The sequence below is a fragment of the Sorex araneus genome (assembly GCF_027595985.1).
Source record: "Sorex araneus isolate mSorAra2 chromosome X unlocalized genomic scaffold, mSorAra2.pri SUPER_X_unloc_11, whole genome shotgun sequence".
NCBI classification, from domain to species: domain Eukaryota; kingdom Metazoa; phylum Chordata; class Mammalia; order Eulipotyphla; family Soricidae; genus Sorex; species Sorex araneus.
The window spans coordinates 36,147-60,000 of NW_026570957.1; the positions used below are offsets into that span (position 1 = coordinate 36,147).

Here is a 23,854-nt window from a genome sequence, read left to right on the forward strand (position 1 = left end):
CTTGGACAGGGAACCCCAGGGCCTTTGCACACACCGGACTGCCGTCCATCAGTCACTGTTGACTTGGGTGGGGTCTGTCCCCTCCCACTGGGCCTTTGCACAGTCTCACACCCAGACTGCCATCCATCAGGGCCACTGCGGAGTTGGGGGTGTGGCCCGCCCCCTTCCCTGCTCGTCAACGGGGAACCCCAGGGCCTTTGCACAGCCAAGCACCACCGTAGAGACACTTAAGTGTTTAATAGTGTATCCCAGAGCCCTGCCGGCAGGGCTGTGCCGTGTGTGGACCCAAAATCAGGCCGCCCGGTGTCCCAATCACACCCAGAGCATCACAACTCCTGCACGATCTCCACAGTGGCGGGCACTGGGCACTCCTGCTTGTCCTGGAACACCTGGGTATAGGGTGGGCGGGGCCGGTCAGGGGGTTGGGGGAGGCAGCCTCACCCCCTCCCCTTCCCCAGGGGCGGCCCCCACCTACCAGCTGGCCGCTGGGCAGATGCTCACGGAGGGGGTCCCGCAGCCGGGGGATGGGGGGGAACAGCTTCTCGGGCAGCGAGGACCTGGTCACGGAAGAGCGCGCACGCGCTGGACACTGTCCTTAGAGCCCCCAACCCCCCTAGCTGACCCCAGTGTCCAGCAGAAGGCCGGGCGGGGAAGGGTGGAGGTGGGCCAAGGCGTTGGACTCCGCCCTCCTGCGCCTGCGCGCGCGTGCGTCCCCCTCCCGCCCTCACCTGGACCACAGGACCAGCGTGGCTGTGGCCGCTAACAGCGCGCCCAGCACGGCCAGTAACGCGGGCGCCCACACTCCTCCGGGGGTCGTGGGGTCTTCCACCTGGCAGCCTGCGGGGTCAGAGGGACGGGGAGGGCTGGAGGGGCGTCCCCGGGTCCGCATCCCCCTCCCCGCCCCCCGCGCGTGGGCGCCTCGCTTCACTCACTGAAGCGCAGAGGGCTGCCCCAGGGCCCCCAGTGGCCGTAGTCCAGGCCCTGCACGCGGATCCGGACCACGAAGTCGCCCGCGTGCGGCAGAGACAGCTGGTTCTCCCAGGTCTGCGGGGGACAGACACACGGGGGTGCAGGGGAGGGGTTGGGAGGGAGGGAGGGTCAGTCGCGTCCCTCCAGGCCCACCCCAGCACCCTCTCCAAGGGACGCAGGAGGAGCCGGCAGACGTAGAGGAGGCAGGGGAAGGGCAGGGAAGTGGGCGTGGTCCCCTGTGCCCACGTGGGACAGTGGGGGGGCGGGGTGTCCCTGGCCCAGCCCCAGGGGAGTTTAGGGGACAAAGGAACAGAAGTATGTGGGTCATCCGGGCAGGCAACAGCCCTGGGCGGGCCTCTGGTCTGCAGAGTCGCCCTGTGGCCAGGGGTCTCACACACACACACACACACACAACTCTCACACAACCGACAGGAGTCTCATACATACACACATGACCAACAGGAGTCACACACACACGACTGCCAGGAGTTTCTCTCACACACATAGGATTGCCAGGAGTCTTCACACACTCACACACACACATACACACAGGACCACCAGGAGTCTCTTTTCTCTCACACACACAACTGCCAGGAGTCACACACACAGGACTGCCAGGAGTCTCTCTCTCACACACACACATACACAGGAGTCAGTCTCACACACACACACACAGGACTGCCAGGAGTGTCACTCACTCACTCACACAGGACTGCCAGGAGTCAGTCTCTCTCTCTCTCTCTCTCTCTCTCTCTCTCTCTCTCTCTCTCTCTCTCTCTCTCTCACTCACACACACACACAGGACTGCCAGGAGTCTCTCTCTCTCTCACACACACACACACACACACACACACACAGGACTGCCAGGAGTCTCTCTCTCTCTCTCTCTTACACACACACACACACACAGGACTGCCAGGAGTCTCTCTCTCTCTCTCTTACACACACACACAGGAGTCTCTCTCACACACACAGGACTGCCAGGAGTCTCTCTCTCTCTCTCTCTCTCTCTCTCTCTCTCTCACACACACACACACAGGAGTGTCTCTCTCTCTCTCTCTCTCTCTCTCACACACACACACACACAGGACTGCCAGGAGTCTCTCTCTCTCTCTCTCTCTCTCTCACACACACACACACACACACAGGACCGTAGCAGAGCAGAAGGAACTCACCGTGAGTGTCTGGGGTGCGTTGCCGCCCTGGAAGAGAGAGGCAAGAAGGGGGAGGTGGTTGGCAGTTCCCCTCCCCACCCGGGGGCCCCTCCGTCCCCCTTCCTCCTCTCCCCGGGTCCAGACCAACAGAGGGGCTGTGGGCCGGGAAGGATGGCGGCCAGCAGCCCCCGGAGAGCGGGACGGGTGGGGGCTGGCCACCCTCTGCTCCCCAGCACCCCCCAGGGTAGGAGGCAGAGTCCAAGGGTCAGCGAGGGGTGATTCTGCAGGAAGGGCGGCGGGTGCGAGTTCGCTAGGCCCACCAGGTTGGAGGGTTTGGGGTCTGGGCCAGGGGGGCCCAGTACTTTGTCTTCTACATGCGTATGTGATCGGACCCTTGCAGCGGCAGGAGAACCAGGCACAGGATCTACACTCGGAGCCCCTAGCACAGGCATCTACGCCTGTAGTCCCTAGCACAAGGGTCTACACCCGGAATCCCTAGCACAGGAACCTACACTCGGAGCCCCTAGCACAGGCATCTACGCCTGTAATCCCTAGCACAAGGGTCTACACCCGGAATCCCTAGCACAGGAACCTACACTCGGAGCCCCTAGCACAGGCATCTGCGCCTGTAATCCCTAGCACAAGGGTCTACACCCGGAATCCCTAGCACAGGAACCTACACTCGGAGCCCCTAGCACTGAAGCTACACCCGGAGTCCTACCACTGAAGCTACACCCAGAGTCCCAAGCTCTGAAGCTACACCCGGAGCCCCTAGCACGGGAAGCTACACCTGAAGCCGCTGGCACAAGAACCTACACTTAATCCCTAGCCCCACAGACCATTCTGCGAGCACAGAGCCAGGAGTAGCCCCTGAGCACTGTCGGGTGTGGACCCAAACCCCACCCCTCACCCTGAAAAGTTAAAAAAACAACAATAACCCATCCTTGGGAATCAGTCGATTGAGCCCCCGCGGGTGGCTCGGATGAGGGTGTTGGGCTTCCTCCTCGCCCCAGAGCAAACGGGAACTCGGCTCTGCAGGAAGCCGCTGAGTGTCCGACCTCCGGGAGCCAGGGGGGCTTCTTCAGGGCCCGGCGAAGGGGGCCCTGTGTGCACGGCTGTTGTCAGACGTGACCCTGTGTGCATGCATGTGCCTCAGGCATGCATCTGTGTGCATGGTAGAACACATGTGACTAGTGTGCACACGTCTGCGTGAACGTGCCATTCTGCCCAAGCTGCATTCTGAACACGTGTGTTCAGGCGTGGGATTGGATGTGCATGCATGTGTCCATATGCAGTCATGTCTGCGGAGGTATGTGCAAACATGTGAACACATTTTCAGACATGTGATGTGTGCAAACGTGGGTATTTATGTGTGACCTTGTGTGCTTTCAAACATGTCATTGCATGTACACGTATCTGCATAAGCATGCTTGTGTTCATGTGTGAACTGTGAACTAACTACACATGTGATTATAGACATGCATGTATGCATGTGTGAACTTGCGTATTTTACAATGTGTTCGCAGATACATGCATGTATGCAAGCATGCATGTGTTCAGGTGTGAACTGTTTTAGACATACAATTATACATGCATGCATTCATGTGTGAACTTGTGTGTTTTCAAGTGTGATCTCAGATACTTGCATATGTTTAAGTATGCCACTTATGTACAGGCTGTGTGACTGCATGTGTGTCTGTGGGCAAGCATGCAGATACGTGTGTTGTGTGTAAAGCGCTTTTCAGACATGTGAGCACATGTGCAAGCATGCCTGCATTTGTGTTTGTGCATGAAGTCATGTGTTTTCACACATGTGATCGTGTGCAAAGCATGTGTGTGTTCATGTGTGAACTCCTGTATTTGCAGACACGTGAGTCTCCATGTGTGTTCTGGCATGCTGTTGTGTGCATGTGGGAACCTGTGTTTTCAGATGTCGCCGTGTGTGACTACACATGTGTCCAAAGCATAGCATGTTGCTTGGTGAACTGATGCGTTTTCAGACATGGGGGCACGCCTGTGTGACTGTGTGTGCCCCTGCCTTATGCGTACCCATGTTTTTCAGACACATGGCTGTGTGTGCGTTCGTGCTCCACCGTCTCCTGTGGGGACACGTGTGTACACGTGTTTTTCAGACGTGTGTGTGTGCGTGTCCGTGTGCAAGCTCGCCCTGGCCCGTGTGTGTCGTGTGACGCCCGTGTCTTGGGCAGGTGGGCGCGTGGACCGGGCGGGCGGGCGCTTACCTGCTGCGTCTGCACCTGGTACTGGAAGCCGGACTGCAGGCGGCTGGACGCGGCCCAGCGCAGCTCCGCGCGGGACCCGTTGCAGGTGCTGCTGACGTTGCGGGGCGCCAGTCTCTCTGCGCAGACGCGGGCCCCGGTGAGCCCCGGAGGGACGGGCCCGCCCACACACGCCCCACGGCCGCAGGGGCCGGGAGGACACGGGAGGACACGCCACGTGGGCAGGACAGGCGCAAGGCTCGGGCAATTGCACCTTCGGGCCACAGGGGGGAGCCGTCGCGCCCCAAGAACTTTCTCTCTTTCTCTCTTTCTTTCTTTCTTTCTTTCTTTCTTTCTTTCTTTCTTTCTTTCTTTCTTTCTTTCTTTCTTTCTTTCTTTCTTTCTTTCTTTCTTTCTTTCTTTCTTTCTTTCTTTCTTTCCTTCTTTCTCTCTCGCTCTTTCTTTCTCTCTCTTTCTTTCTTTCTTTCTTTCTTTCTCTCTCTCTTTTTCTTTCTCTCTCTCTCTTTCTTTCTTTCTTTCTCTCTTTTTCTTTCTTTCTTTCTCTCATTCTTTCTTTCTTTCTTTTTCTTTCTTTCTTTCTCTCTCTCTTTCTTTCCTTCTTTCTCTCATTCTTTCTTTCATTCATTCTTTCTTTCTTTTTCTTTCTTTCTTTCTCTCTCTCTCTTTCTTTCCTTCTTTCTCTCATTCTTTCTTTCTTTCTTTCTTTCTCTCTTTCTTTCTTTCTTTCTTTCTTTCTTTCTTTCTCTCTCTCTTTCTTTCTTTCTTTCTCTTTCTCTCCTTCTTTCTTTCTCTCTCTCTTTCTGTCTTTCTCTCATTCTTTCTTTCTCTCTCTTTCTTTCTTTCTTTCTTTCTCTCTCTCTTTCTCTCTCTTTCTTTCTTTTTTCTTTTCTTCCTTCCTTCTTTCTTTCTTTCTCTCTCTTTCTCTCTCTTTCTCTCTCTCTTCCTTCCTTCCTTCCTTTCTCTCCTTCCTCCCTTCCACTCTCCCTCCCTCACTTCCTTCCTTCCTTCCTTCCTTCTTTCCTCCGTTCCCTCCTCCTTCCTTCTTTCCTTCTGTCCCTCCTTCCTTCCCTCCTTTCCTTCATTCCCTCCATCCTTACTTCCTTCGCTCCCTCTCTCCCTTCTCCTTTTCCTTCCTCCCCCTTTCTCCTTCCTTCCTTTTCCTTCCTCTCTTTTTCTCATCCTTTTATCTGTTTCTTATCTCCCATTCCTGTTCTTCTTTCTTCCCCTGTTTTGCTCTATCTTCCTTTCCCCTTCCTTTCTCCCTTTCTCCTTCTCTTTTGTCCTTTCACGCCTTTTCTCTTTCTGCCTTCTCCCTTGCTTACTTCTTTTTCTTTTTTCTTTCTTTCTCCGTCTTTGTCTCTCTTTTCTCCGTGTACTCTTCCTTCCACTCCCTTTCGTCCTTCCTTCCTCTCTCTCCTTTCCGTCCAGCAGGGAGGGTTTTGCCTTGCACACAAGCCAATCCGGGTTCGACCCCCGGCATCCTGTCTGCTCTCCCGAGCCCCGCCGGGAGGGACCCGTGCGTGCAGACCCAGCAATAACCCGTGAGCACTGCCAGTGTGGCCCCCCAAACAAAAAAATGATGAAAATAAAAAGAAGGGGCTTCAGCCCGCACACCCGGCCCCCTGCCACACGGAGACCCCCGCCCAACGGGGCCACTGCGAGACCCTGGGACCACACGGGATTCTGCCTCCATTGCGGCCTCTCCAGCTTCCTTCAACAGATACCCGGTGACTTCTGAATTCACAGGCTGACCCGCTCAGGGTTCGGGGTCCCCCTTGTGGGTGGGGTGTCTGGGGGGGCACAACGAAAGTCTAACAAGATCTCCCACTCTGGTGCAGTGCCCCGCTCGGGGCCACCCAGGGGCAGCCGCTAGGTCCTGAGTCCGAACCCCAGTTCCCCCACATGCACCCAGCCTGCCGTCCGCGCCCCCCACCAGCCTCAACCCAGCCGCCGTGCGTGTGCCCGCCCACAGCACCCGTCCAGCCGACCCCGCGCCTTCCAGGACGACACGGACCGCCCGTGCCCTTCGCGAAGGAGAGGGAGGGGCCGCACTCACCGATCTCGGGCAGCCGGTGCAGGATCTCGGCGCACGGGATGGGCCCCTGCCCGCTGCTGCCGGTGACCCAGAACCGCTGCAGGTTCCCGGAGGCCCCAAAGAGGCCCCTGAAGTCGCAGGACACGTGCACGCCCCGCGGGTCCCTGCCGTAGTGCTGGCATGCCCGCACCTGCCGCGTCCTAGGGGAGCACTGGATGCTGAGTCTCTCTCGGAGCCCACCTGCCTCTCTCCCTCCCTCCCTCCCTCCCACACGGCCACCTACCGCAGGTCCTCCCAGTGTAGCTGGTACTGTGTGTCGCCGGGAGCCGCGGGGCCCACGTCCCAGGAGCACGAGAGCGTCTCCTCCTCGTGCACCCAGCAGCTCAGGTGCTCGGCCGCTGAGCCCGGAATCCCGTCTGCAGGGGTGACCGCGGGAGAGGAGAACATTGGGGGCATTGATGGACGGGGCGGGGTCTGGGCTTGTGCTCAGGGCTGACTCCCAAATCTGTGCTCAGGGCTGACTCCCGGCTCTGTGCTCAGGGCTCGCTCTGGGTTCTGTGCTCAGGGCTCACTCCTGGTTCTGTGCTCAGGGATCGCTCCCAGTGGGGCTCGGGGGACCCTACGGGATGCTGGGTATCGAACCTGGTGGGTTGCATGCAAAACCAGGGACCTACCTGCAGTGCTAACTCCCCACTCCAACATTTATGCTACTGTGAACATGTGACACGGGGTATAGGAAAAGAGGAGAAAATAAAATTTAAATTAGAAAATGAATAAAAAGGGGAGAGAGGAAAGGGAAAAAGTGAAAACAAGGAAACTATAAGGAGAGGGGAAGAAATGAAAGGGAAAAACAAGAAAATGAAAGAAGAGAAGAAGTGAAAAGGAAGAAAGGGGGGAAATGCAAACTAAGATAGCACTGTAGCACTGTCATTTGTTGTTCATCGATTTCCTCAAGCGGGTTCGATTCCTCCGTCCCTCTGGGAGAGCCCAGCAAGCTCCCGAGAGTCTCCCGCCCGCACGGCAGAGCCTGGCAAGCTCCCCGTGGCGTCTTTGAGATGCCCAAAACAGTCACGACAAGTCTCACCGTGGAGACGTGACTAGTGCCCCGCTCGAGCAAAACTAAGATAAATGGGGAAAAAAGGAGAAAAGAGACAAGTGACAGAAAAAAAGAGAGAGGAAGATAAAGTAAAGGCAGAGAAAAGAAGAAGAAGCAGAAGAAGAAGAAGGAGAAGGAGAAGGAGAAGGAGAAGGAGAAGGAGAAGGAGAAGGAGAAGGAGAAGAAGAGAAGAAGAAGAAGAAGAAGAAGAAGAAGAAGAAGAAGAAGAAGAAGAAGAAGAAGAAGAAGGAGAAGGAGAAGGAGAAGGAGAAGGAGAAGAAGAAGGAGAAGGAGAAGGAGAAGGAGAAGGAGAAGGAGAAGAAGAAGAAGAAGAAGAAGAAGAAGAAGAAGAAGAAGAAGAAGAAGAAGAAGAAGAAGAAGAAGAAGAAGGAGAAGGAGAAGGAGAAGGAGAAGGAGAAGAAGAAGAAGAAGAAGAAGAGAAGGCCAGAATGATAGCACAGTGGGTTGGGCATTTGCCTGGCATGCAGCTGACCCGGGTTTGATCCTGGGCACCCTGTAGACCCACCACGAGTGACCCCTGAGTGCAGAGCCAGGAGTCAGCCCTGAGCAGTGCAGGTGTGCCCCCCAAATTAAACAAATGATTTAAAAAGAAAAATAAAGAGGACAAAAAAGAAAAGGGAAAAATGAGAAAGGAGAAAAAACAGATAATTTTTAAAAAGAAAAAGAGAGGACAAAAAAGAAAAGAAAATGAGAAAAGGGGCCGGAGCGATAGCACAGTGGTACGGCATTTGCCTTGCATGCAGCTGACCTGGGTTCGATCCCTGGCATCCCATAGGGTCCCTCGAGCACCGCCAGGAGTCATTCCTGAGTGCATGAGCCGGGAGTAACCCCTGAGCATCGCCGGGTGGGACCCAAAAAGAAAAAAAAAAGAAAATGAGAAAAAAGATCAAAGAGAAGGAGAAAGAAGAGTGAAAGCAAAAGAATAGAAGATGTCAGGAAAAGAGAAAAAAAGCAAATGGGAAACAAAGTCAGTAAAGGATAAAGGGGTGAAAAAACAAAAGGAAAAAAAAAGGGGAAGGAAAAAAGAAAGCCATGAGCAGAAAAGAAAGGAGGGAAGCAGAGTGAGGGGGAAAAATGGGGGAGAAAGGAAGAGAAAAAAAAGAAAAGGAATAATTATAATAAAAAAAGACAAAAAAGAAGAACTGAGAAGAAAGAAAAAAAGAGAAAAAAAAGACGAGAAAAGCAAAGGGGTGTGTGTGTGTGTGTGTGTGTGTGTGTGTGTGTGTGTGTTTCTCTTTCCCCGATTCCTAGAACTTCGTGCGGTTCCACGAAAACCCCAGGTCTTTGCCCTCTGGCAGGATGCGGGGCGAGGGGGGGGGCGGGGGAGATAGCAGGACCCCGAGGGTCCTGGTCCCTCACCAGACAGCGGGTAGAGGATCGAGGCGGAGAAGCGTGGCCCCCGGGTGGTCCGCACGGTGAAGTTGGTGGGGTGGCACCTGGGCAGGAAGGGGTACTGGCAGTGGCTCCGCGCCGTGGCCTGCCACACAGGGGACAGATTTCCACGGGTTTCGAGGGCGCACGTGGCTGGGCGTGGCGGCCGTATCCTCAGCCACGATCGTCCCCGCGCATCGCGGTGTGCTGCCCGGGTGCCGCCCCCGAACCTGGGCACCCTCTGCTCAGCGGCCGCCCTGTGTGGGGGAGAATGCAGTGCCCGGCGTGCACCAGCCCACGTGCACATGTGGCTCGTGGGCCCATGGCACGTGGCACATGGGCACATGGCACACAGCAGTGGACCAGTGGTACATGTGGTGTGTGGGTGTGTGGACATGTGGCACTTGGGTCCGTGGCACATGGCACATAGCACGTGGACCAGTGGCACATGTGGACATGTGGGTACATGGGTAAGTGGACATGTGAGTATGTGGGTACATGGACACGTGGACACATGGGTACGTGGACACATGGCAGGTGGGTACATGGACATGTGGACACGTGGGTACATGGACATGTGGACACGTGGGTGCATGGGTATGTGGACACGTGGGTGCATGGACATGTGGACACGTGGGTATGTGGACACGTGGACATGTGGACACGTGGGTACATGGACACGTGGCAGGTGGGTACATGGACATGTGAACACGTGTGTACATGGACATGTGGACACGTGGGTACATGGGCATGTGGACACGTGGGTACATGGGCATGTGGGCACATGGGTACATGGACATGTGGACACATGGGTACATGGACATGTGGACACGTGGGTACTTGGACATGTGGACACGTGGGTACATGGACATGTGGACACATGGGTACATGAACATTTGGACACGTGGGTACATGGACATGTGGACACGTGGATACATGGACATGTGGACACGTGGATACATGGACACGTGGGAGGTGGGTACATGGACATGTGGACACGTGGACATGTGGACACGTGGGTACATGGACATGTGGACACGTGGATACATGGACACGTGGGAGGTGGGTACATGGACATGTGGACACGTGGGTACATGGACATGTGGACACGTGGACATGTGGACATGTGGGTACGTGGACACGTGGGTATGTGGACACGTGGGTACGTGGACATGTGGACACGTGGGTACATGGACACGTGGGTACGTGTACATGTGGACATGTGGGTACATGGACATGTGGACACGTGGGTACGTGGACACGTGGTTACATGGACACGTGGCAGGTGGCACGTGGCACATGGCAAAACAGTGGTCACCGCTGCTGCCGCGGTCACTGATACTCTCGTCCACGGAGCAGGGAAGTCCGAAGGCCACGTCTAAAGGCCTGTGTGCTCGGGAAGAGACGTGACAGGGAGGAAGGGTGGGGTTGGGCTTCCCCGACACGCCGTGGAGGGAGAGAACCACGGGGGCCGGGGGTGTGGGTGAGGCACCTGGGAAGGGGGCGCCCAAGGTGGTCTCGCGAGGGGCCAGAGGAGAAGAGAAGAAGGACGGGCTGGGGGCGTGCGAGGAGGGTCAGGTCAGAGCGGGGCGTCGCCAACCCCACCCTTGACCCCGGAGCACAGGAAGCGGAGTAGCGGGGAAGGAAAGGCGGCGTGGGAGGGGGGCAGGGCGGGAGGTGCCAGGGCCCCGGGGCGCCCGTGTGTGGTGCCGCGATTTCTCAGAAGCAGGAGGGAAGGGGCGTGCCCCGCGGAAAAGGAGAAGCGTCCCAGATAAGCACCCGCAGGGACGTCCGGGGACGGAGCCCAGGGCCACAGGGCACGGCCCGGCCCCCGGAGCCTCGATGCCCCCGAGAGAGGCAGGCTGGGGGCAAAGACCCCCTGGGTTTTGCCGAGCCCAGAGCACCAGGGCCAAGTGGGGTCGCCCACATCTCAGCGCCAGAGGTGCAGAGCGGGGACTTTGCACCCAGCACCCACCTGTGCCCTGCTGGGCCGGCCCCATCTGGCTTGGGTCTCTCTGTCTCTCTGTCTCTGTCCCTCTTTACCCCTCTGTCTCTCTCTGTGTCTCTCTGGCTCTCTCTGTCTCTGTCTCTCTCTGTCCCTCTCTGTCTCTCTCTGTCCCTCTTTCCGAGTCTCTCTGTCTCTTTATCCCTCTGTCTCTCTTTGTCTCTGTCTCTTTCTTTCCCCTCTGTCTTCATCCCTCTCTCTCTCCATCCATCTCTCTCTGTCTCTCTCTTTATCTCTTATCTCTCTCTCTGTCTCTTTCCCTTTATCTTCATCCCTCTCTCTCCATCCATCTCTCTGTCTCCCTCTTTGTCTCTCATCTCTGTCTCTGTCTCTCTCTGTCTCTGTCCCTCTTTACCCCTCTGTCTCTCTCTCTTTGTCTCTCTGTCTCTCTCTGTCCCTCTCTGTCTCTCTCTGTCCCTCTCTGTCTCTCTCTGTCCCTCTTTCCGAGTCTCTCTGTCTCTCTTTATCGCTGTCTTTCTTTGTCTCTCTGTCTCTCTCTTTCCCCTCTATCTTCATCCCTCTCTCTCTCCATCCATCTCTCTCTGTCTCTCTCTTTATCTCTCATCTCTCTGTCTCTTTCCCTTTATCTTCATCCCTCTCTCTGTCCATCCATCTCTCTGTCTCCCTCTTTGTCTCTCATCTCTCTCTCTGTCTCTCTCTGTCTCTGTCCCTCTTCAACCCTCTGTCTCTCTCTCTCTCTTTGTCTCTCTGGCTCTTTCTCCATCTCTCTGTCCCTCTCTCTGTGTCTCTGTCTCTCTTTATCCCTCCATCTCTCTTTGTCTCTCTGTCTCTGTGTCTCAAATTCTTTCCCTCTATCTTCATCCCTCTCTCTCCATCCATTTCTCTCTATCTCTCTATCTCTTATCTGTCTCTTTCTGTCTCTTTCTTTCCCTCTATGTTCATCCTTCTCTCCACCCATCTCTCTCTGTCTCCCTCTTTGTCTCTTATCTCTCTGTCTCTCTGTCTCTCTCTGCCCCTCTTTATCCCTCTGTCTCTCTCTGTCTCTCTTTATTCCTCTGTCTCTTTCTCTTTGTCTCTCTGTCATTCTCTGTCCCTGTCTCTCTTTCTCTCTCTGTGTCTCTATGTCCCTCTTTGTCCCTCTGTCTCTCATCGCTTTATGTCTCTCTCTGTGTCTCTCTGTCTCTCTGTGTCCCTCTCTGTCCCTCTCTCTCCATCCATCTCTCTCTATCTCTCTCTTTATCTCTTATCTGTCTCTTTCTGTCTCTTTCTTTCCCTCTACTTCATCCCTCTCTCCATCCATCTCTCTCTGTCTCCCTCTTTGTCTCTCATCTCTCTCTGTCTCTCTGTCTGTCTCTGCCCCTCTTTATCCCTCTGTCTCTTTCTCTTTGTCTCTCTGTCATTCTCTGTCCCTCCTTCTCTCTCTCTGTCTCTCTGTCCCTCTTTGTCCTTCTATCTCTCTCTGTCTCTCTGTGTCTCTCTGTGTCTCTCTGTCCCTTTGTCCCTCTGTCTCTCTCTGTCTCTCATCTCTTATTGTCTGTCTCTGTGTCTCTCTCTGTCTCTGTGTCTCTCTGTGTCTCTCTCTGTCCCTCTCTCTCTCTCTCTCTCCCTCCCCATCTCTCTGACCTCTCTCTCTCTCTGTCTCTGCATCTGCCTTCTCTCTCTCTCTCTCTCCCTCCTCACCCCCAGAAAGAACACGGTTCTCCTGCCCCCTCCGTCCCCTCCCTCCTTCTCTGCACGGCCAGCCCGGGTCAGCCGGACGCCAGGCCGGGCTCCCTCCCTGCCCACGCGGAGCACCATGGACACTCGACACAGCCTGAGGCCAGCACTGCCGGGCTGGGGCCCAGCTCTATGCTGGGCAGAGTCCAGGGGGCTGTGTGCGAGGGTCTCCCTTCCCCTTCCCGTCACTCCCCGGTGCTCCACACAGGGGCTGACCCAAGGCTGGACCCTGGGTGGACACAGCCCTCGGGGGCCCAGGGCCAGGCGGGAGCCGATGTCGGCTTGGGGGCCGACCCCTCCCAGCGGTCATCAGGGTGGGTCAGGGGCTGTGCAGTGCCAGGGCTCGAACCCGGGCGAATCTCTTCTATGCGCCCGTATCCCCACCGCCCCCTCCTGGGCCTTTCCTGAGGCTGCAGGGGGGAGGTTTGCCTTCCCGTGTCTCCCGACAGCCTTCGGAACGGGAGGGTGCTGGGTTCAAATCCTCAGTCCCGGCAGACCAGCATTGAGAGACCAGAGACCTCTGCAGCCCCGCGCCCCTCCCTCTGCCTGCTGACGCCCAGCCGGGCCTTTTCTCAGAGTGTCCAGCAGCTCAGGACGGGAGTCCAGTGCTCACCTGCTCACACACTGCTCACGGGGCCCCGTGTCTGAGGCTGCGTGAGCCGCACGTGGCCAGCAGTGACCAGTCCACTAGCTGCCCGCTCCCACGCAGCTGACAGCCCCATCTCTCTTGCTCTCTCTGTTTTTTTCCTTTTTGGGTCCCACCTGGCGATGCTCAGGGGTCCCTCCTGGCTCATGCACTCAGGAATGACCCCTGGCGGTGCTCGGGGGACCCTATGGGATGCTGGGAATCGAACCCGGGTCGGCCACGTGCCAGGTCAACGCCCTCCCCGCTGGGCTATCGCTCCGGTCCCGAATTTATTCATTTGTTTACTAATTTGGGGGTTTGGGGTCCCACCCAGCGATGCTCAGGGCTGACTCCTGGCTCTGCACTCAGGAATGACTCCTGGCGGTGCTCGGGGGACCCTATGGGATGCTGGGAATCGAACCCGGGTTGGCCATGTGCAAGGCAAACGCCCTCCCCACTGGGCTATATCTCTGAGCCTGCATGAGCCTCCCGTGGCCAGCAGTGGCCAGTCCAGCACCTTCTCGCTCACACAGCTCCCAGGGCCCAAGCTCTGAGGCTGCACGCGCCACACGGGGCCAGCCGTGGCCCCCGGAGCTTCCACGCCCGACGGGGGGGGGGGGTGGCAGGGGCAGAAAGGGCCCCCGAGCTGGGCGGCCTGGCCCCAGGCTCACCGTGCGGACGTTCCCCGAGCCGCGGATGCAGACGACATCCGTGATGTTGTCCCAAAGGTCCCACGTGAGTCTCCGCTGAGCTGGGTCCACGCGCAGGTTCCAGATGGGGGAGCCGGGCTCGGCCGGGCCTGCGGGGACGGGGGAGGGGAGGGGGAGGGGCAGGGCTGGGGCCACTTCCTGGACACCTGCCGGGAGCAGATCTCAGGGGGCAAGGGAGCAGATGTGGTCCCCAAGGCAAGATGTGGGGCGGCAGGATACTGCCTCCCTGGTGGGGAGGGGAGGGGAGGGGAGGGGAGGGGAGGGAAGAAAGGGTGGAAGGAAGGAGGGAGGGAAGGAAGGAAGGAGGAAGGAGGGAAGGAGGGAAGGAAGGAAGGAAGGGAGGGAGGAAGGAAGGAGGGAGGGAGGGAAAGAAGGAAGAAAGGAAGGAAGGAAGGAAGGAAGGAAGGAAGGAAGGAAGGAAGGAAGGAAGGAAGGAAGGAAGGAAGGAAGGAAAGAAGGAAGGAAGGGAGGGAGGGAGGGAGGAAGGAAGGGAGGGAGGGAGGGAGGGAAGTAGGGAAGGAAGGAGGGAAGGAGGGAGGAAAGGAGGGAAGGAAGAAGGGAGGGAGGGAAGGGAGGAAGAAAGGAAGGTAGGAATGAGGGAGGGAGGGAAGGAAGGAAGGAGGAAAGGAGGGAAGGAAGGAAAGAGGGAAGGAGGGAAGGAGGGAAGAAGGGAGGGAAGGAGGAAAGGAAGGAGGGAAGGAAGGAGAGAAGGAGGGAGGAAAAGAGGGAAGGAGGGAAGGAAGGAGGGAAGAAGGGAAGGAAGGAAGGCAGGCAGGCAGGAAAAAGGGAGGGAGGGAAAGAAAGAAAGAAAGAAAGAAAGAGAGAAAGAAAGAAAGAAAGAAAGAAAGAAAGAGAGAAAGAAAGAGAGAAAGAAAGAAAGAGAGAGAAAGAAAAAGAGAAAGAGAGAAAGAAAGAAAAGGAAGGAAGGGAGGAAGCAAGGAAGGAAGGAAGGAAGGAAGAAAGAAAGAAAGAAAGAAAGAAAGAAAGAAAGAAAGAAAGAAAGAAAGAAAGAAAGGAAAGAAGGAAGGATGGGTGGAAGGAAGGAGGGAGGGAAGGAAAGGAAGGAAGGAGGGATGGATGGAGGGAAGGAGGGAAGGAAGGGGAGAGGAGGGAGGGGAGGGCAGATTGTCCTGGCAGATGGGGACTGTGAAGCGTTGCCCAGTGCAGGGGTTACTCCGCGTGCAACCAAGTCTAGCGGCCAGTGTGGCCGGGCACGGCGCCCTGAGCATTAACAGGGTGACCGTTGGTCAACGCCGGCCATGGCACAAAGCCCCCTGCGGCCCCAAACACACACACACAGGAAAAACAACCCCACAAAACTGGGCAGCAGACATAATGCAGGGTGAAGGCATCTGCCTCCTCCGTGCCTATCTGAGGGCCCAGCTTCATGCAGTTCCCCAGGCCACAAGTGACCCTGAGCACAGAGCCGGGAGTCAGCCCTGAGCACAGAGCTGGGAGTCAGCCATGAGCACAGAGCCGGGAGTCAGCCCTGAGCACAGAGCCGGGAGTGAGCCCTGAGCACAGAGCCGGGAGTCAGCCCTGAGCACAGAGCCAGGAGTCAGCCCTGAGCACAGAGCTGAGAGTCAGTCCTGAGCACAGAGCCGGGAGTCAGCCCTGAGCACAGAGCCGGGAGCCAGCCCTGAGCACAGAGCCAGGAGTCAGCCCTGAGCACAGAGCCGGGAGTCAGCCCTGAGCACAGAGCTGGGAGTCAGCAATGAGCACAGAGCCTGGAGTCAGCCCTGAGCACAGAGCCGGGAGTCAGCCCTGAGCACCCTGGGTGTGACCCTCTCCCCCGGAGGCAGGAAGCCCGTCCATCCATCCATCATTCCCTCCCTGAGCTCAGGCACCGGGCAGGGGCCAAGGCGCCCAGCAGGCAGCGTCCACTCTCAGCCCGTGTCCAGCTAAGCCCTGCTGCACCAGGTGTGTCCCTGACCAGCCACTCTGCCTGACCCCCGCCTGAGGGGCCCCTCCCGGGCTCGCCCCCTCCCTTCCCTGCGAACACATGCCGGCGCCTACCCTGGTCAGCGGCGGGCGGCGGGCTGGGGGTGGCCCCCAGGAGCGTGGGCAGCCAGAGGAAGGTCACGGGGAGGGCAGAGCCGGCCGCAGGAGGGGTGGACGCTGCAAGAGAAGGGAGAGGGTGGCCAGAGGGGCACGGGGTGGCGTGGGGGGCGCGGGGGTCACTGTGCAGGGGTGTAAGAGGAGGGGGAGAGGGGCCCGGGGGATCGGACAGCCGGGAGGGCGCGGGCCTGGCACACGGCTGACCCAGGCCCCATGGTCCCCGGAGTCCCTTGGGTTCCGGGAGAAGGGCCAGGAGGAAGCCCTGGGCAAGAGAGAAAGACAGAGACAGAGACAGAGATATACAGAGAGAGAGGACAGGGAGAGGGGGGAGAGAGGGAGAGGGCGAGAGAGACAGAGAAAGAGAGACAAAGAGAGAGGAGAGAAAGGGAGAGAGAGAGGGGGGGAGGGGAGGGAGAGAGACAGAGGGAGGGGGTGAGAGGGAGACAGAGAAAGAGAGACAGAGACAGAGAGTGGAAGAGAGAGACGAGGGGTAGAGAGAAAGGGAGAGAGAGGGAGAAGGATCGAGGAGAGAGAGACAGAGACAAAGATGGAGAGACAGAGAGAGGGAGAGAGAGACAGAGAGGAAGAGAGGGAAAGGGAGAGAGAGAGAGGGAGAGACAGGGAGGAGAGAGAGGTAGAGACAGAGACAAAGACAGAGACAGAGATAGAGAGACAGAGAGACGGAGAGAGAAGGAGAGAAAGACAGAGAGAGGAAGAGAGGGAAAGGAAGAAAGAGAGAGGGAGAGAGTAAGGAGAGAGAGGTAGAGACAGAGACAAAGACAGAGACAGAGGAAGAGAGAGACAGAGACAAAGAGACAGAGAGAGACAGAGAGAGGGAGAGAGAGGGAGAAGAGAGAGGTAGAGACAGAGACAAAGACAAAGATAGAGAGACAGAGGAAGAGAGAGAGAGGGAGACAGAGACAGAGAGAGACAGAGAGGAACAGAGAGAGGGAGAGAGAGGGAGAGACCGAGATAGAGACAGAGGAAGAGAGAGGGACCATGTTGGCAGATGTTCTGTGTCCAAGGGTACATGGTTCCTGTGTGCCAGCTCTGCACGCATGTATTTTGGCATCCTCACATGTGCCCACATGCTAGTCACACATGCCTGAACCTGTGAATTGTACATGTCATCACAGCTGCGTGGATACACGCGCCCACAAGATACACACGTGTGTCCACAGACATGGAAAGTGTGAACTGCTGTGTCTGTGCACGCCTGTGTGCAGATGTCATGGGTGTGCTCTGTTTTCTTGCACGCATGTGCACACGTGTGTGTGTGCTGGTGTGTGGCATGCCCACCACGTATTTGCCTGCGTGGATGCCACGTGGCTGTGTGCAAGCATTGCAACAGGTGTGCATGGGTGTGTGCTCATGTATTTGTGTGTGCGTGCCCCATGCATGCCTCACACTCTCAGGAGTCTCCTCGAGTCCACACATGGCTGCTCCAGCTGTGTGTCTGTGCATGCACATACATGTGCTCACATGTCAAAGCGTGCACATGACAAATCTGTGTGCATGTGTGTGTGCCTGTGTATGTGTGTCTGTGACTGCGGGTGGGTGTCCCCTGTGTGCCTGCGTGTCTGAATGTGTGGCACGGACAGACACCCTTGTTTGTATGTGCGGATACATGTGTGCATGCACATGTGTGGGTCTCTGCCAGATCATGCCAGTGCCTGTGTGTGTGTCCATGACTGTCAGTGTGTGAACATATATACATGCCCTGTTGATGCTCAGCATGTGCATGTGTGTACAGGTGTGCAGGAGTCCGTGTCTGCATGCATGTGTGTTCACGTGCATCTCGGCAGCCCTAGGAGTTGGTTCTGCCGACATCCAGGTGCTCTGTGTGTGGCATCTTGACATGCATGTGCACCCATGCGTGGCATCTGGACATGCATGTGCACTGTGTGTGGCATCTGGACATGCATGTGCACTTGTGTGTGGCATCTGGACATGCGTGTGCACTCATGTGTGGCACCTGAACATGTGTGTGCACCTGTGGTGCATCTGGACACACATGTGTACCTATGTGTACCCATGTGTGGCGTCTGTGCATGTGTGTGCACCCATGTGTGTATCTTGACATGCATGTGCACCTGTGTGGCATCTGTACATGCATGTGCACCCATGTGTGCATCTGGACACACATGTGCACTTGTGTGTGGCATCTGGACATGCGTGTGTGCCCATGTGTGCATCTTGACATGCGTGTGCACCCGTGCATGGCATCTTGACATGTGTGTGCACCGTGTGCGGCATCTGGACATGCATGTGCACCTGTGGTGCGTCTACATGAGGAGCCGATTCTGTCCACACCATGTGACTGCACAGAGGGCGTCTCCACACGTGGGGGCAGTAGATCACGGGGCACGTGTCCTGCCTGATGCTTCCAGCCGCCTCCCCGTCCCTCCTCCCCCCCCCCTTGCCTGCAGCCGGGAAAGGCCATGGCCAGCGGCCACTCAGGAAGGCCCAGGCGGCCGGCGGGAAGGAAACCAGCGCTGCAGGACCCAGGGGCATTTCCTCAGGTCCAGTTACCGTAACTGACCCCAGCCAGGCCCCGCGAGGACCACACAGGCCGGCCAGCTGCAGGCTGACGGTCAGACACTGACCCCGCAAAGGCCTCCTCCGCCCCGGCCACCTCGTCCTCTCCCCTCCCCACCTCTCTCTCCCTCTCTCTTGCCATCTCTCCATCACTCTCCTCTCTTTCTCCCTCTCTCTGTCTCTCTTCCCCTCTATCTCTTTCCCTCTCTCTCTCCCCTCTCTCCTTCTCTCTCCCTCTCTCTTTATCTCTCTCCCCTCTCTCCCTCTCCATCTCCCTCCCTATCCCTATCCCTTTCTCTTTCTCTCTCTCTCCTTCCCTATCCCTCTCTCCCTCTCCCTCTCCCTCTCTCTCCCCTCCTCTCTCCCTCCCTCTCCATCTCCCTCCCTATCCCTATCCCTTTCTCTTTCTCTCTCTCTCCTTCCCTATCCCTCTCTCCCTCTCCCTCTCCCTCTCTCTCCCCTCCTCTCTCCCTCCCTCTCTCTTTCTCTCTCTCCCTCTCTCTCCCCCTCTCCATATCCCTCTCTCACCCTTCTCCTCTTCTCTCTCCCTCTCTCTCTCCTTTCCTCTCTCCCCCTGTCCATCTCCCTCTCTCTCCCTCTCCCTTTCTGTCTCCCTCCCTCCCTCCCTCCCTCTCTCTCTCACTCTCTATATCCCTCTCTCCCCCTCTCTTTCTCCCTCTCTCTCCTCTCTCTCCCTCTCTCATTCTCTCTCTCCCTCTCTTTCTTCCTCTCCATATCACTCTCTCCCCCTTCTACTCCTCTCTCTCCCTCTCTCTTTCTCTCTCTCTCCTTCCCTCTCTCTCCCTGTCCATCTCCTCTCTCTCTCCCTTTCTCTTTCTCCCTCCCTCCCTCTCTCCCTCTCTTCCTCCCTCTCACTCTTCCTCTCCCTCTCTCTCCCCTCCCTCTCTCCCTCCCTCTCTCTCCCTCCCCCTTCCTCTCCCACTCTCTTTTTCTTTCTTTCTTTCTTTCTTTCTTTCTTTCTTTCTTTCTTTCTTTCTTTCTTTCTTTCTTTCTTTCTTTCTTTCTTTCTTTCTTTCTTTCTTTCTTTCTTTCTTTCTCTCTCTCTCTCTCTCTCTCTCTCTCTCTCTCTCTCCCTCTTTCTCTGTCCCTCCACCTCTGCCCTTCTCTTTTTTCCATTTTCTCTTAAATTTTATTTTTGTCTGAGCCCTTCCTTGGGGTGGGGGGGCCCAGGGGTCAGTGTGTGGCAGCTTCAGCATCAGGCCAGCCCTGGGCGGGGACACGGGCCCTGGGTTATCTCACGGGGCGGGGGGGGGGGCAGGGATCGTCATCACGGGCTCATCTCTGTGTCCTTCCCTCTCCCCGAGAGCGAGCCCCTCTCTGCACACACCCCCACGTGCCATGGGCCGGCCCTGAGGGTGGGAATCTGCCTTCTCTCATCCGGGCACCACCCCCGTGAGAATCTCCCTGTCCACACACACACACACACACACACACACACACACCTCAGGGTCCCAGGCAGGAGCTGGGGGGGTTCCCTGTCCCCACGAGGGAGGCAGAGGGGCAGGACGGGTCAGTGGTCACTGAGGGAGGCAGAGGGGCAGGACAGGTCAGTGGTCACTGACGCCCAGGGCTCTGCTCTGTCTGCAGTGCAGGGAGGTGGCTGGGGAGGGCCGTGCAGGGGTGTGACACTGACCAGGCCCCCTCCTGGCCCGTCTTCACCCTCCGGTGAAGGCCGGGTTCAAGGCGATGGGTTTGTTTGTGGGGGTGTCATGCGGGGGAGGGTGCCTCAGGGATCCCTCCGGGCACGACTCGGGGGCTGTATGGGGGGCCGGGGGTGGAGCTGGGGGCAGCTGCGTGCCAGGCTAGTGCCCTGCCCGCTGTGATGTCCAGGTAGCTCAGGACGCTGTGGGGAAACAAAGTCACAAGGCCCATCTCTCTCTCTCTGTCTCTCTTTCTATCTCTCTGTTCCTCTCTTTTTCTCTCTGTCTCTCTGCCTCGCTCTGTCTCTCTTTTCTCTCTCTCTTCCTCTCTGTCTCTGTTCCTCTTTTTCTCTGTCTCTCTGCCTCGCTCTGTCTCTCCTTTCTCTCTCTTTACCTCTCTGTCTCTGTCTCTCTCTTTTTTCTCTCTTTTTTCCCTGTCTCTTCTCTCTCATCTCCCTCTGTCTCTGTCTCTTTTCTCTTTTCTCTCTGTGTTTCTGTCTTTCTCTCTTTTTAATCTCTCTCTGTCTCTGCTTCTCTTTGTCTCTCTTTTCCTCTCTCTGTCACTCTCTGTCTCTGTTTCTCTCTTTTTTTCTCTCTCTGTTTCTCTGTCTCTGTATTTTTTCTCGGTCTCTATCTCTCTGTCTCTGTTTCTCTCTCTGTCTCTTTGTCTCTTTTTATCTCTCAGTCTCTCTCTATCTCTCTCTGTCTCTGTTTCTCTCTGTCTCTTTTTATCTCTCAGTCTCTCTTTGTCTCTCTTTCTCTGTTTCTCTGTATCTCTTAGCCTCTCTCTCTCTCTCTTTTTTCTTTCTCTGTCTCTCTGTCTCTCTTTTTCTGTTTCTCTTTTTTTTCTGTCTCTCTCTGTCTGTTTATCTCCTTTTCTCTGTCTTTTTTTTCTGTCTCTCTCTGTCTGTTTATCTCCTTTTCTCTCTGTCTCTCTCTGTTTCTCTCTCTGTCTCTCTATGCCTATCTGTCTCTTTCTTTTTATCTCTCTGTCTCTCTCTTTCTGTTTCTCTCTTTCTGTCTCTCTGCCTCTCTCTGTTTCTCTCTTTTTTTCTCTCTACCTTTGTCTCTGTTTCTCTCCTTTTCTCTGTCTCTGTTTCTCTGTCTCTTTCTCTGTCTCTCTCTGCCTATCTGTCTCTTTTTTATCTCTCAGTCTTTTTCTGTTTCTGTCTTTCCATCTCTTTGCCTCTCTGTTTCTCTTTTTCTCTCTCTGTCTCTCTCTGCCTCTGTATTTCTTTTTTTTCCTCTCAGTCTCTCTCTGTCTCTCTTTTTCTCTGTCTCTGTCTCTCTGTCTCTCTTTTTCTCTTTCTGTCTCTCTCTGTTTCTCTCTTTTTTATCTCTGTGTCTCTGTCTCTGTTTCTTTCTCTCTCTGTCTCTCTATCTCTGTTTCTCTCTTTTTTCCCCTCTGTCTCTCTATCTCTCTGTCTCTGTTTCTCTCTCTGTCTCTTTTTATCTCTCGGCCTCTGTCTCTCTCTATTTCTCTCCTTGTGTCTCTTTGCCTCTCTCTGTCTATTTTCTTTCTCTGTCTCTCTGTCTTTTTCTCTCTGTCTCTCTGCCTCTTTGTGTCTTTTTCCTCTCTGTCTCTCTGTTTCTCTTTTTTCTCTCTGTCTTTGTCTCTCTCTGTTTCTCTGTCTCTCTCTGCTTGTCTCTTTCTTTTTATCTCTCAGTCTTTTTCTGTCTCTCTACCTTTCTCTGTTTCTCTTTTTCTCTCTCTGTCTCTCTGCCTCTCTCTGTCTCTTTCACTGTCTCTTTCTCTCTCTGTCACTCTCTGCTTCCATTTCTCTTTTTCTGTCTCTGTCTCTGTCTGTCTCTTTTTCTCTCTCTCTGTCTCTCTCTCTCCCTCTGTCTTTCTGTCTCTGTTTCTCTTTTTTCCTCTCTCTCTCTGTCTCTGTCTCTGTCTCTGTCTCTCTCTCCCCCTCTCCGTGACACGGGCTCTCCGTGACACGGGCACTGAGTCCAAAGCTGGACGCCTCGGAGGGTGTCTGTGGGTTGGGCAGAAGACGATCCTGAGCTCCCGGGAGAAGAAGTGGTTGCTCCAACCCCCCCAAATTTATCTCTCCTCCCAAGTGGGACCATGAACCCTCTCATTCCCGCACGTCCAACCCAGCCGGCCAAGATGTTTCCTGAAAACCCCGTCCATTTCCTGCAGGCCGTGCCCTGTCCCTGAGGAAACGCGGGCACTTTGGGGTGATGGGGCCGGAGCGATAGCCAGCGGGGAGGGCGTTTGCCTGGCACGCAGCCGACCTGGGTTCGATTCCCAGCATCCCATAGGGTCCCCCGAGCACCACCAGGGGTGACTCCTGAGTGCAGAGCCAGGGGTCAGCCCTGAGCATCTCCGGGTGGGACCCAAAGAGCCAAAAAAAAAAAAAAAGAAAAAAAGAGAAAACCAACTTTGGTGTCTATCTGGGACATGTGGGTTCCTGTGGATTTTTATTTTAGCATCATCCTGACACTCTTCTTTCTAGGAAGGGCACAGGGTATTTTTATGGACATTGATACTGGCAGAGCGCGTTTATTTTTATTCTTATGCCTTTCGAACAAGGGAGAGAGAAACGTTATGGAAACGGAGAAGAGCAGCGAAGAGGCTCAACGTCAAACTGGCCCGTCACATTTCCTCAGAGACGACCCAAGTCAATGAACCGTCTCTGCAAACCCCAGAATTTTTACTTATTCATGTATTTATTTATTTATGTATTTATTTATGTATTTTGCATTTTTTGGGGTCCCACCCGGCGATGCTCAGGGGTCTCCCTCCTGGCTCTGCACTCAGGAATGACTCCTGGAGGTGCTCGGGGGCCCCTATGGGATGCTGGGAATCGAACGGGGTCGGCCCTGTGCCAGGCCAACATCCTCCCTGCTGTGCTATCGCTCCAGCCCCATCCACAAATTTTTTCTTATGGGAATTTTTTTTTTTTTTTACCAATTCCATTTGGCAATGTGTTATCACGGGCAACATCAATTATTTTGTGCCTGGAAAAAAGAAAAAAAAAAGAAACTAAAAGAAAAGTAGAAGAGGGGCCGGAGCGATAGCACAGTGGGTAGGGCATTTGCTTTGCATGCGGCCGACCTGGGTTCAATCCCTGGCATCCCATAGGGTCCCCCAAGCACTGCAGGAGTCATTCCTGAGTGCAAAGCCAGGTCAAAGCCAGGAGTAACCCCTGAGCATCGCTGGGTGTGATCCTAAAAGCAAAAAAAAAAAAAAAAAAAAAGTAGAAGACAGAGAAACTGCCCAGCAATGTGTGTGTGTGTGTGTGTGTGTGTGTGTGTGTGCACGGGTGTGTATTTCACAGGGCTGGAGCCATAGCACAGCAGGGAGGGCGTTTGCCTTGCACGTGGCCAACCTGGGTTCGATTCCCAGCATCCCCTAGGGTCCCCCAAGCACCGCCAGGAGTCATTCCTGAGTGCAGAGCCAGGAGTCAGCCCTGAGCATCGCCGGGTGGGACCCAAAAAAGACGAAAGAAAAAAGAAAAAGGGTTTGACAGCCCAATTGCCCCCAAAGTGTCAAAGTTCTGGCACTTAATCACCCACTCTCCCCCCTGCCCCGCCCCCTCACACCTGTCCAGGACCCCTTCACATCTCTCAGTGCTCAGCATGGCCCGGGGGGGGCCGGCCAGAAGCCCCGTGGGATGCCTGGGGTCTCCGAGGCCCTGTGGGGAAACGGCTGCGTCTGGGTTTCTCCAGGGAGGCCCAGGACAGA

General features: G+C 55.8%; 1 protein-coding gene across 1 annotated transcript in view; it reads right to left on the reverse strand.

Moving 5' to 3' along the window:
• Positions 1-53: 53 nt before the first annotated feature.
• Positions 54-23,854, reverse strand: part of IL3RA (interleukin 3 receptor subunit alpha) — a 24,298-nt gene continuing 497 nt past the window's right edge. Inside the window, exons 2-11 of the mRNA XM_055123611.1 lie at positions 15,917-16,018; positions 13,862-13,989; positions 8,872-8,989; positions 6,417-6,704; positions 4,364-4,479; positions 2,145-2,171; positions 933-1,044; positions 729-837; positions 476-557; positions 54-389 (exon numbers count right to left, since the gene is read on the reverse strand). Coding sequence (XP_054979586.1) covers positions 327-389; positions 476-557; positions 729-837; positions 933-1,044; positions 2,145-2,171; positions 4,364-4,479; positions 6,417-6,704; positions 8,872-8,989; positions 13,862-13,989; positions 15,917-16,018 — 1,145 coding nt within the window. The 3' untranslated portion in view covers positions 54-326. The remainder of the gene's footprint in view (positions 390-475; positions 558-728; positions 838-932; positions 1,045-2,144; positions 2,172-4,363; positions 4,480-6,416; positions 6,705-8,871; positions 8,990-13,861; positions 13,990-15,916; positions 16,019-23,854) is intronic.